This window comes from Callorhinchus milii, unplaced genomic scaffold (genome assembly GCF_018977255.1).
Source record: "Callorhinchus milii isolate IMCB2004 unplaced genomic scaffold, IMCB_Cmil_1.0 Scaffold4, whole genome shotgun sequence".
Taxonomy (NCBI): Eukaryota; Metazoa; Chordata; class Chondrichthyes; order Chimaeriformes; family Callorhinchidae; genus Callorhinchus; species Callorhinchus milii.
Genome location: NW_024704745.1, coordinates 53,094,259 through 53,108,421, shown reverse-complemented (window position 1 = coordinate 53,108,421; position 14,163 = coordinate 53,094,259). Strand labels below are relative to the sequence as shown.

At 38.6% G+C, this 14,163-nt stretch overlaps 1 protein-coding gene across 1 annotated transcript in view; it reads left to right on the top strand.

Annotated features, from left to right (window-relative positions):
- Nucleotides 1-14,163, top strand: part of LOC103185146 (rho GTPase-activating protein 42) — a 175,273-nt gene that overhangs the window by 72,806 nt on the left and 88,304 nt on the right. The window contains exon 3 of the mRNA XM_007903515.2: nucleotides 66-127. Coding sequence (XP_007901706.2) covers nucleotides 66-127 — 62 coding nt within the window. The remainder of the gene's footprint in view (nucleotides 1-65; nucleotides 128-14,163) is intronic.

The window sequence follows — 14,163 nt, the reverse complement described above, 5'->3', positions numbered from 1 at the left end:
CCTCATAGTTTATGGCAGATGTAATATTTCTCATCTAATGAACCCACTCTTTTTTTCCTCTCTAGCTCAGTCCTTTAAAGAATTTGCACAGCTTCTCCATACTGTTGAAGAGGAGCGAAGAAGATTGGTGAGCATCATTTTTATTTGCCAAAGATGCATGTCAGAAGATAGATAACCTGTACCGAACCTTTTAACAGGTGGAGTTAATTTTAAACCATAAACGTATAGACATCTTTATGTCATCAGTCTGACAGGTTGGCTGAGATTTTTTATTGATGGTCAGTGCAGAGGTGTCATCTCGCAGCAGTGGCTTTATATACTATAAACCTTCCCCAGCTCCCATATGAACAGCATAAATAACGTGCTGCACTCCTGCTTATTGAATTCACTAATGTTATAAAATATTTTCTAACCTCATTATAATATCTTGCATGATTCTCCCTGTATATTTTATGTTTTGGTGACTTGCACATGTTATAATCATAAGAAAACAAAGATTGCAGGAAAGAATCAATTAGAGCAGAGTGAGCTGAGGATTGAAGAATATTATGATGGTGAAATCAGTCTCCTTAATCATATAGGTGTCAGTAATTTTCTTTTAAAATCAACCTTGTAAAATCAATTGTATTAAGTTGTGCAACACAATATAAATTTACATTTATATAGTGCCTTTCACTTTGGGAGGACTTCCCAAAGCACTTAACAGTACTGACTTGGAACCCGAGCTGGGGGCGGGAGCCGAGGTGGGGGGGGGAAAGATGACTGAAAGATGTGCTGAAAGAGACAGGATCTTGAGACGGACGTAAGCGAGATTTGGAAGGGAGTGAGTCAGAGGGGTGGTGCTCTTGAATACTCTATGGATACACTAGAATTTGTAAGATTAAGAATGTGCCCAATATTCTTTACATTTTAATTCAAATTATTGAAGTTAACATCTGATTTTTCTTGGCCAACTAATTTTTTTAGACAAATTCTTTATAGTGCGTTTGTGGTGGAAATCCGTTTTATTAACAGATTTTAATTTGCCAGTTTTCTTAAGCAGTTGGTAGAAACTAAATATGCCCTTTTTATATAAGTGCACTTGTATTAATCCTTGCAAAAAGCCTTCTTTCCCTTATTATCAGAATGCTCAAGTAGGTTGCAATGAGCATCTATTTCCATCAAAAATTTCAACAATAAAATGCTATCCATTCAATTGCTTTCTACCAGCACAAGTCGAGTGTAGAATGTTTCAGGATTAGTGTGTTTTAACTTATTTATTTCAGTATCTGAGTGACACGCTCAAACATTCTAATTATAGGTTGAGGCTGTTCCAACACAATCTTATTGAACCCTAATATATCATAACTTAATTTTTATATATACTATACTTGTATATACTTCAGTCATTCCACCTCTTCTCTCCACCCACCCACCCCCCACATACACATACATACACACGCACCTCCCTTTGTGAAATGCACAATGTTGCATGAACCAGTGCTTCACTACTGCTTCAATCACAACCAATAGTTAACTACCAATAGTTAAAAAAGACTAGGTTATGTTATGGCACTCATCATCGTGGCAAAAAATTGTCACTGACCAACTGGAGTAACTCGATCCAGTTTTCAAAGTGTTCATCGTTCAGTGGACACTCGGATGTGCAATTCTTCTCCGTGGGAATGCCTGCCATTTCCTGTATAAAATGTTCACTCGATTCAACCTCATAGAAGTCCGGCTTATGTGAAATTCTTGACCTAGAGTGTCAAGAGTAAAAACTTTGAAGGACCAGCCACCCACTCATATACTTCACTTATAGCAGCTTTCCTCGTTTTACCAGTTGTAGTGAGGTTGTGCAGGCATTTGCACGTCCAAGTTTCCCACAGTTTTTTGACAGCAATTTTAAATAGTGCATTAACCAATAAAACATATCTGCTAAGTAAGCTTAGTTAGGCCTTCGGGCAACAAAGCTATTGCTGTTTACAATGTAGGATATTTTAGTTGCCCAGGCTGTAGACATTATCAATCCTCCATGCTGGACGTGTTGAAACTCTTAACACATTGTGCCTTCATCTTGAAGGCAGTGGAGTTTCTTCTCTTTATTGGGGATCTTTAAACTGTGGACTCTTAAGTTAAATTTGAGATCAAATTTGTAAGCAGATATTGCCATCACTGCAATCTCAGATTGTGTGAGACGTTTTCAAGCTCTCTTCACCTAACTCAATATGTCTTTGTACTGAACTAAAGAACAATCCTTTGGGATAGTGCCTTATCAAGGTGACAAAATATTTCAAAGCACTTTACAAGGTTTTACAGTGTGTATCCTGATTGGCTGTAAACAGATACAAAAGGAATCTGTGTAAAAATCCCTTTGTGGGCCATTTGTGTACAAAATACTTGCATAAAACACGGACCTATTTTCGGATCTAATTCACTGTGCAAGATGGCAGTGTTAAGCATGTAAATTTATTGTATTTTCACCAAAATAAATAAGTGGCATTTGTCTTTGATCTCTCAATTCTCTTTGAAAATGGTCACTCTGTAAATGAAATGTCCAGAACCAGTGAAATATCACCTGGGATCAGCATTGACTTTGGACAGTTTGTCAAAGGATGGATCAAAGCACCATCTGTATCTTATTAGTTTCTGTGTGGGAGGGGGAAAGAGCAGAAGAACAAAACCATTCTTGCTGCAAAACACACAGTTGGGAACAGAGTTGATTTCTGTTCTGATGATGGGTCATACTCATACCTATATGTTAACCCACCTCTCTCTTTCAGATCAACTGATCAACCTGTGGATTGTCTTTTTATTAAAACTGAGTTTGTTTTTCCTCATGAGGAAAATCTTAATTCCGTTGTGAGGTTTTACTCAATTGTGGAATAAAATTCTACTCATGTTACTCATCCTCTTTGTATATTTTACCAAAACAAAAGAGACTGAATGCTCCTATGTGAAATGTAAGGTCTTAATGGTGCTGTCAACTATGTGCTACCAATAGCGTCTTAAAGACTGGTGTGCTAGTGTTTGATTGGAACTGAGCTGGGCAACAAGTAGAAACATTTGTGTTGGCTTACCTTTTTGAATTCCCCAGCTATATTAACCTTTAGTTGAATGTCACATCTTGTCAGAAATAGTTGATGATAAGTGCTAGCAGAGAAAGATACAACCCAGAATTATTGGAGGAGCGCTGCCCTTTCCCCAAAACAAACATCATTTGCAAAAGGCAAAATACTGCAGATGCTGGAAACCTTAAATAAAAACAGAAGTCACTGGGAACACCCAGCAGGTTAGGCAGCATCTATGGAAAGAGGAAAGTGAGTTAATGTTTCAGGTCGCTAACCTTTTGTCAGACCCACATTATTTGTATTACCTTAACTTGTTTCTGTTATACTCATGCTTTTTTGTTTACTGTGTGTGTCTGTGTGAGGATGTGTTTGTGTGTCAGCCTTGCTCAGTTGGTAGCATTCTCACTTCTGAGTCAGAAGGTTGTAGGTTTGAGCCCCACTTCGGGTTTGGAACTCATAGTCTAAGCTGACACTCCAGTGCTGGGGGTGTGCTGCATCGCCAGAGGTGGTGTCCTTCTCATGAGATGTTAACCCGAGGTCCTGTCTGTCTGTTTAGGTGGACTTACATTACTGTGCGCAAATTATTTGCCGCTTTCACCCACAATACCAACTATCACAGTATTTTATAAATATATCCTGTGAAGCGCTTAGAAATGTCCTTCCTGGTGTGAAAGAAGCTATACAGTGTAGCCTGACACACTCTAGCCTGGAGCTTAGTTATTCTGCCAAATATTTGAAAATCCCCACAGGCTGATATTAGCACCACACCAAGTTATCAGCATTCAAAACACTATTTTTATTCTCTCTTAAAACTGAATTATTTTCTCAGATTCCTTAAAAATATTTCTAATAACATGGGACCCCTAAACAATTTCACCATAAGGAAGAGTGCAACAAATGCTGTGCACTCTAAGTCACATAGATGGATTTGATTGACTTGTTTAGCAGCCGACTTTATGTGGCAGTAAGTATGTTTTATTTTCTCTTCATAGTTAGGGTTTGTTGGAAAATAGGCTGAAAGGAAAATGCCAGGTTTTGACATTTTTACATTTATTTTGAGATTATTAGAAATGAGCCTGCATTTTTCAGATGTGGGAAATAACTCTTGCTATTTAATATTGTCACTTATCAGTCAAAACATTTCAAGACATTATAAAAGAATTTCTGTAAAAATAGTGCAAAGTGATTTTAACAATGCAATCATGAAGAGACAGCAATTCTCATCAAATTGAAATCCCATGGCTAACCTAGGAATCGCAGTGGTGAGCTCTGAATCTGAAGTACTGTTCTCACTCGTACTGTGTATTTAAAGACTTTCTGTAAAGCGCTGGAATGGTTGGTCTTGTCTGAATCAGACAATTTTATTTGTAGAAAAAAGTGATGGCCGGGAAGTGAATGACTATTTTGACATAATTTTAATCTAATAATAAATGAAATGGGAGAAACCCACCTTTTTGAATAATGCCATGGGATCCTTAATGTCCACCTGAACAGGCAGAGGGGATCTCCATTTTAATGTTTCATCTGTAGGATGGCACCTCCAACAATGCAGCTTTCCCCAAGTCAGCCTGGAATTCGGCCCACAATATATAGTCAATTCACTTTACAGTATATTCTGTGAAGTGCTTTGAGACGTCTCAAATTTTCATGATCTTCGCATATATCAAATGCAAGGATTATTATTATAAAATCCTGACATGGGGCTTGAACACTCAGGCTTCTGATTCGGAGACGAGCATGCTACCAACTGAGCCTAGCAGACACCTGGTTTTGTAATGATCAAATTTCCCTTGCTTAGCACCGCAAGCAATCATGATTTTGTTGTTCAGTTCGCATCCCATACAAATCTTGCATTGTCTGAATATCTGGTAACAGAGCAATTTTTACCAGTAACTTTTTGTCATTGCCACCCACTATATTGTCTGAATTGGACAAGACCACTTCAATGATCTGAGAGAAAATCTTAGTACATTACAATGTAAAGCACAATGGAAGTGAGAACAGTGCATAGATTCAGAGAGCTCAGCATTGTGATTCCTGGGCTAGTATTGGGATTTAAATTTTCCTGCAAGTTGCTGTATCTTCATGATTGATTGTGATCTTAAAATTACTTTGCAAATATCAGAATATTTGTCTGGTGTTTTTGAAGTTGAAAATTGATTTAAAGCTTAATTTTTACTACAATGATTTTTAACTGCTTCATGTCTTCATGATGCTCTCCTGACATGAAAGGCTGTATACAAATGTAAACTTATATTGTATAACACACATCTCCACTAGGCCTGCTTCATGTTCCTTGCCTGATTACCCCCCTCCATCGGTGGGTGAGCTTTCATTTATTCAACACCCCCCCACCCAAAGCCTCAACTACATTCCCAGATCAGTCTGCTTCACCCCAACCCTCCCCACCTTTGAAGCTTGCTTGCCTTAAAACCTACCTTTTCAACTGCACTTTCACATTTGGTCATCTGCCCCCTCAACTCTCAGATTCCCCCATCCAATTCGGGTATGTAGTTCGCATTGTGAAGATTTTTGACACGGCTTCCTATCAGTAAAGGTATTATATAATTGGAAATTATCAGTTTTTAATGAACAATTGAGGTATTTAAGAGGGAGAAACATTATGTACTCGGGAAGCAAAGGTATTAAAGAAAATTAAGTAAAGGTGGTGAAATAGAAATTAGAAAGAACAGTAGTTAACTAATAACAAGCTGATCGAGCTTGATGGATCTACTTCTGTTCCTGTTTCGAGGGAACAAGTAGGGTTGAATAAATAAGACTGCCCTTCATATAACCTTTTTTTTGCTTATTAAAAATGTTTGGAATATTTCCTACATGTCTTAAATTGTCGTCAGTTCTTTTGACGAAGAAGTGAAACAAATGATCCTTTGATCTTTACCAAAATACTTCTATCCTTTCAAAATCCATTTGAATTGAAGGAAATCTTGGAAGGCATAAAACTGCCTTCTCCAAAGGGTGGGAACTTAGAGGGCACCAGTTCTAAATTATCTTTAATAGTAGGATAGTGAGGATTGTATGGATGGTAGTGTAGTGACAGTATGACTAGACTTGGAACCCACAGTCACAGGTTTGAATTCTGCCATGGTAATTTGTATATTTTGAATTCAAAACATTTGGTAATTTGAGCTAGCACCAGAAAGCTGCTGGCTTGCTGTCGAAACCCAACTGGTTCACAAATGTCCTCAGGGAATGAAATCTGCTGACCTTACCTCCGTGAGTAACAGATGGCAGGTTTAGCTGTCCCCATGGCACGGTTGGTCGCACTTCCTGCCTAAGGGTCAGGAGGCTGTGTGTCCAAAGTACACTCTGGGGTCTCCAAGCCTTGGCTCTTGCCAACCTTGTGCCTATTACTCACCGAATTAGTAAATATGGTGAAGTCCTATAGCTCAGTGGTTAGAGGCCTCGCAAGAAGAGAAGCTGGGTTTGATTCCCAGCAGGGTGAAACCTTATGCAAATTTCCTTACTCCACACGCTTCTGTTTACCTAGCAGTAAGTAGGAACCCAGTTGTTAGTCGATTGGCGGATCGTTTTTTCGGGATAATAATTCCTTCAAAATAATAATAATTTTGTACCTCAATCCACGACTGTTTGTGGGATACTGCTGTGCACAATTGGCTGCCGTGTTTCGCCTACAAAATATGCAGTTAATTCAGTTTACAGTATATTCTTTGAAATGCTTTGAATGCCTCCAAGAAGTGGTAAGGCACTATATCAAATGCAAGGATTAAAAAAATTCAAGGATTATTATTATATGACACCAGACCCACCCACTGAAATTATCTAGCAAACCACTGACTTGGAAGAAAATTACAACCATTGCAACTTGCACACATAGCACTCTTCGCACTGGGTAATGTATTAGAGGGCTGGAGATAAACCACAGCAGTTAATTAGATAATTCGCTGCAGAAATGTTGAAAGAGAAAGCCCCCACTATCTTCTCTGGGCATGGGCAATAAGGCTAGCCTGGCCAAGGTTGCTTGCATTCCAAGACACAATAAGAAACAAAAGTAGGTAAAAGAAATTACTGTGTGACTAAGTTTTTCAAAGTTCTTTTTATTGCAGAAAACCAGCTTCCAAAATTCTGCATGATGTTACATTTTAAGACTGATGGACATGCATCGAAGAACTAATTTTGAGTGTCTGGTGTGCAATCTGTAAAGTAATTGTATGTTTGTCTTCTTGTTTATCAGGAACTCTGGATATTTGGCAATTTATATTCTTACAGTGTATGAAGGTTTTGAGTTTCAGATTTTTATATATGGGTTTCATCTAAGCCTGTTCAGGAGACTTTACTCTGGAACATTGATGTTTCTGAAGCAGTAAATATTTTAAAAACCTACCTCCCCCAAATAACTTTGGCTTTTTTACAACTGATTTTAGGTTGACTTTTTTTTAGAAAAAGTTTATTTAATGTTAGCTAGTTGCACAATGTCTATTAAAATTAACACTTTCATTTTGAGAACTTGATATGCAATATATAGAATTTGTAAAACTTGACACTGAAACACAGAGAGCAAAAATAGCTATAGAGCTAAATTATAAACCGTTAACCTTTAAATGTAATTCAACTTTCAAAACGTGAATATGTAACCTCCTTAGGAAAGTGTCAGCCCGGCTCAGTTGGTAACACTCTTGCCTTTGAGTCAGTAGGTTTAAGCCTCATATTGGGATTTGGAACTTGTATAGTCATGTATAAGTTGATACACTCCAATTCAGTGATGTGGATATGCTGCATTATTGGAGGTGACATCCTTTGGATCAGACTTTAAACAGAGATCCGTCTACTTGCTCAGGTGTACATTAAAGATCCAATGGTACTATTCGAAAAGAGTTTCTCCCGGTGTCCTGGCCAACAATCCCTCAAATAAAATTGATCATTCCATGCCTATTTGTGGGACATTGCTGTGTGCAAAATTGGCTGCCATTTGCCCACAAAACACACTGTCACTGTATTTTACAAAGCATACTGTGAAGGGCTTTTGGACATCCTCCTGATGTGAAAGTCACTATACAAAATGCAAAGATTATTATAATTGCACACAGCAGTGTTCCACAATAAGTCGTGGATTGAGTGACCAAATTATTTTTATTTACTTTGAAGGAATTATTACCATCGGAAAAGCGATCCGCCAATTGGCTAATAACCAGGTTCCTACTTATTGCTCGATAAACCAAGGTGTGTGGAGTAAGGAAACTTGCCCAATGTTTTGCCCTGCCAGGAATCAAACCGAGGTCCTCTTGCTTGTGAGATGAGTGCTGTAAGCACTCATAATGCCATCAAGCTCCAGAATTATTATTATATTGTTAAGTGCCTAAGCATATTACAATGCTTAATACGTTGAATGCCACATCCAAATTGTTGTGCTGAACGTTGTTGGCACATTGGAAGTGTACAACACTACTTGAATCTTGGATTACTGAGCAAGACTAGAGTTTCATCATGATGAGAAAGGAAATGGTTTGTACGAAGTTTCATGGATGCAGTACAGTCATCTTTGCTCACTGAGTCCCACTGATTGTTAGATTTCCTACCCCCTGCCCAAGTCAGCAAAAACAAGATCAAACTGCAAAGCTGTTCTGAAAGGTCTCTTTGTTGTCCCTTTCTCTATAATTCGCATTGTCTTCTCTCTTCACAGTCAGAATTGACCCCAATAGTCCATAGTTAAATGCAAAATCAGTTTTTATGATTCACCAGCTGAATATGTATAACTCATTGCCAACTCAATTGGATTGCCAGGTTTGACAGAGAATATGGTGCACACCCTGTGATTATTATTGGGAATATGTCAAATCCTGCAAAAATGGAGAAAATCGACTCCAGCGAGATTCCCTGAAAAGCTTGCAACTGAAAAGGAACTGACTATTTTACAGGATTTTCCATTCTAATATAAACTTGTAAATTAGATGGGTGGTGTAGTCATCTGTTCTTTTTGTTAACAGTTTATATGAATTTGCTTCTTGTGTTTCTATTAGTTTCTTCTCTTTGGAGTTTCTTTAGAGTTGGAGTTCAGTGTTTATACTATGGCACCAAGGTGAGTGATGAGATTCAGGACATGGTTTCAGCAGCCCTTTGGTTTGCATCACTGCCCTGTAAATACCATGAGTATGAATCTGTTACCCTTCTGCTCCCATGTGCCTCTTAAAACTTCTAGGGTGGTCTAACTTTGTCGATTGAAAATAAGGATATGGTGGTTGATATCTGACCTGGAACAGACCCTAGTTAATTTGTGCTGTGGTTTCCCTCAAATGTCATGTTTTAATTCTGGAAATGTCAATGATTTATAGAAATGGTTAGCTTATAGAGTTCTATAATAAACAGGGAAATGTGTGTTTGCTTCTCTGTCCACCTGTGTATGCATCTATTAACCTCTTTTTTTTTAAAAAAAAGCCTCATTTCTTTTCCTGCATCCCTTGACGCTAAGAGATTGCAGAAATAATCTTGTTCCAGGTTTCTGATAATGTTACTACAGTATAACTAGGTGATGAACCTCTGGCGTGATTGTTCTGCTATTCTCTTGGCCACTCTCCCAGCTGGCCCATGCTCAGTGCCTCTCCAGTGTGCAAAGAGTCAGATTGGTTACACATGTGCAGGAATCATGATGCAAGCCCACACCATGGAGCACTGCAGCTCAGTGGTTAGAGCACTCGCTTTGCCAGCGAGGGACCAGGGTTAGATTCCTGGGCAGGGCGAAACTTTGGGCAAGTTTCCTTACTCCACACGCTTCTGTTTACCTAGCAGGAACCTGGTTGTTAGTTGATTGGCAGATTGCTTTTCTGGAGGTAATAATTTCTTCAAAAAAAATTGGTAGTTAAATGACAACCGTTTGTGGAACACTGCTGTGCGCAATTGGGTGCCGCGTTTCGCCCACAAAATATATAGTCAATTCACTTTACAGTATATTCTGTAAAGTGCTGTGAGACATCGCGAAGACGTGATAAGGCGCTATATCAAATTATGATATTATTATCTTAGCGTTCTGTTATTCTGTGCATTGTAAACACCTCAGTGTGCCACTGTTTCATTCTCTACTGAAGCCTTTCAGTGCATCTCCTGACTCAAGTCTGATTTTATCAGATGCTCAGGTGCAGGTTCCCTTCTTGTCCTGCATGTTGAGAATTAGTTTGCTTGGAGGGAACCTAAAGCAGCAAGGAGAAAAAAAAATTAAAAACAAAGAAGGTAGGGCTGGGATGAAACAATGTCACAGAGCCTGTATTAATGTACAAAGTTCTTTGGATTTAAGATGTTGCCTTCAGTTACCTTTTCAGCAGCCACCTCCTCTTCTACTTTGGCCCTGGAGGTATCTGCTCATTGCAGGTTTCACTGACATTTGTTCTGGGTATAAACTGAGCTTTTACAGCTGTGCAGCAAAGAAGACAAAGTTACATTCTTTGTAAGAGCAAACTTATGTGAGTACTCCTTGGACTGTTGATACTATAGAAATAAGCTAATATCCAAAATGCGGTTTGTATTGGAAAAGAAGGATCTAGAATTGGATAGAATGTCTTTGTCAGAAGAAATTAGGCCTTGTGCCCATTTGGCCACAATCATCACGGACAGAAGCTCCAGTATTGAGTCCAGAGTTCAGGGAACTATGCAGTGAGGAAAACAAAGAAGTGGAGCAGTACAGTTTGGAAAGAAAAATCCCATTCTTCTTTGTTCATCTCCAAATCATGTCTGTCAACTGGACAAAAGCCCATTATTTGGCACAAGAGCGAATTGAAGTTGCAGACAAAAGTGATTTCAGAACTAAGATAAAAGAATGCTCTCATCATTGGATGGTTATCTTTCTATTCAGTGGATTATTAATCTAGGTTTTCATTTGATAAAAACAATTTAAACTGTGGCTTTGCTGTGATCTGAACTACAAGGAAAGTGTTTGTTCAGTGTGTATATTTACTTCACATTTACTGTGAAAACTGAGTACGTTTATGTCTTTTTCATTCATCATTTTGTTTTGTAAGATATGCAACTCTGATTTTGATAAGATTTATGTATGTTTGTTATTCTATATTGCTTCAGTATCTGAAGACTGATTAAAATCACCTTCAAGCGATGACAACAATTTACATTTATATAATGCCTTTCACATCGGGAGGACATCTCAAAGTATTGCACACAGCCTGAGGTTGCGGGGAGGTGGTTGGGGTGGGTGGAGAGAACTGAGAGGAGATACCTAAAGTACCAGCAAAGAGATAATTTTTAAAAGTTCTGATAGCAAAAGTAAGTTTGAATTAATGATGTGTAAATTCAATAAATTATCTGGATTTGTAACTTGTTACTTCAGTTTTCCATTTGAAAGAAACAGCTGGAGACAAATTGCAAACAGATTTTAAGATTCGGATCTGCTTTTCAGCAAAGTTGTGCAGGTTTAAGTTTCATTACATAATGCCAAATATTCAGTGGCTGTTACTTTCTGCATTTTATGAATTTTCCATGCGGCAGTCTTAATGAAAGATTGGCATACTGTTAATACAGGTGACCCGTTTTAACTTTTCCTCTGAAATATGTTCTTTTGGATCTGATACTTGGGAGAAGTTTAGTTATTCAATTGTCCCAATCAAGGTGGTCGTAAATCCTACAGGGCCGAGCCACTGCATTCTCCACCTCCGTGAGCTCTCACAGCTCTTTGTCCTTTGTCACCCTCCTCTCAGGTCTTCCTGTATACAGTTCCATCATCACAACTTTCAACTCTGTTGATTTTTCTGGCATTCTTGTGCACTCTCCTCACCCTCTTGAACAGTTGCTATCCAATAAACCTAATACAGGATGTCGGAGTTGGATATCTGGACGTTCGAGGCGGTTGGCACATTGTAAGCTACCAAGCGGAAGGCCAATGTTAAGCAAAAATATAATGAAAAAAGTCTGAGGTTTGGGTTGCCAGTCATAGTGGAAGGCATTGGAGTGTGGATTATATCTCAAATTGGTGGCTAGCCTGGTTAGTGTGCAGAAGCCAAACCAATTTCTACTGAAGCTTCACCTTTCCAACTAGTAAAGCTACTGTTCATTGGGTTTACTTGTATATGTCCCAGAGTTCTGGAGGCTGTTGGAAAGCACTGACATATTGGGATTGAAAAAGGACTAATTCAAAAGCAGTCATTAGCAATACTGGGATCTTGTTGCTGGTAAAAGCATCTTGTGGTGTAACCTGCATCAGCTGCATCTGGAGCAGGGAAACCTTGTATGAGTATATAATGCCGGTGAATAAGACCTCAGCTCCAAGGGAATTTGGGGTTGGAGTCGAGGTCTCCTGAAATGGCACGATGTACATTGGATTCTCTGCTGCAGAAGCAGTTCACACCAGAAGGCAATTTAATTTGTTTGTTCGTGAACTGCCAGTAATGCTACTACTTTGCCTCGGAGTGCTTTTTCCAACCCACTATCAATGCACCTTAATCATTCAGCATTCTGCTCAGGAGGAATTTCTGGAACCGGCTATCCAGCTAGATATTATTTCAGCTGTCTTGGTGATTAACTTGTAACTTGTGCTTCTGGGGCGGGGAGACAGTTCTTTTAAAGGTTCAAACTCAGCCCATTGTGATGTGACTGGTTATTTGTAAAAGAAAAGGTTGTGAGAGTATTTGGCGAGAGATAGACTTAAAATCTTTCTGTCCTGGGTCATGCCTGCTTAGTCTGTGAAGCACATTCATAAATCCTTTCCATAACCGCAGAACATTTTTGTCAACTATCTGAGCATGAGGACCTGATCATAAGAACATGAGAATTTGCTAGACCAAAGAAGACCAAGGTCCATCCAGGTCACCTTCCTGGCAGTCACATGTCATGTCCCAAACTGTATATTGTATCCCGAGATATTATTTCCTAATGGAAATCTATCTAGTTTATTCTTGAAAGAATCGACACTTTCTGATCAGCATATCCATGGCTTTTTTTTAAAAAAAGAAGACGCTGACCTTCCCACAGCCTTCCATCAAGAGGTCCCTGAAATTCGTTCAGCAGTGTTTTGGCAAGTACCTGCCATGACAAAGTGAACAGACTAATGCCTCTGGAATTCTTATACTTCGTTACACTTTCTTGTGTAATGATATTTTTGTTGCCAGTTTCCATGGTGCTTTCTCCATTCCCCAAGGTGCTTGAATGATGTAATGCCACTCCTTCAACACCTCAGGCCTTTAATTTTTGAATATTTCATCATCGTCTATTTTATCGGATTTCTTCAGAGTTCTTACCCTCTTTCTTAAATACTTTATTTTTTTCTCACTCACCTATGCGAAATCTAAGAACTTGCTATTTCCTGCTGCATTACTTGATTTTGATGGCTAATGTTTTTCAATAGGTGATGGTGGATGTAGATTATTTGCACTGCAGATTATTGCATGCTAAAATCATAAATTATAAGATACATCTATATTGCTGATGAAGAAGTTAATAATTTTGGTGTAAAGTACCACATTCTCCCACACTTCCCTTCAGACTAATTTCATGCAAAAGATATTCAGAATCTAAAATGATACATTTAACTGTATTTAGGCCTGCCTGTGTCATAAACCATTCTGCGAAATATGTTTGCGACCATTTCAAAACCTCAGCCAATTAACTAGCTCTAAGAATTATGCAGCATTATTTGTTCTCTGATCATTGTCTTCCTTCTCTTCCCCCACCCCACACAACTTGATTGACATTACTGTGTTTAATGTGGAGAGGTCTGTTGTTGCATACATGGTGTGCTGATCCACCATTTTATTGTACTTACAGATACAAATCTAAAATCATTTTTCCAATGATGTTGACTAGATAATGGGCTGTTTGTGTAGGATGTCTGCTATTGGTTTCTAGTGTGGAATGAGAAGGTTTAGGTTGAAAGTCTTCCAATATTTTATACCGGAGTGCATTCAGATTGACATTGGGATGAGAATTTATGTTTGAGATGGGTTTTGATATTCAGTGTACATTCAAAATATATTGCTCAGGTAATTGTGGAGTCCTGTAGCTCAGTGGTTAGAGCACTCGCTTTGCAATTGGGAGACCTGAGTTCAATTCCAGGCAGGGCGAAACCTTGAGCAAGTTTCCTTACTCCACACCCTAATAATAATCCCTCCAAAACCAAAAACAATAATAAAATTGGTATTAA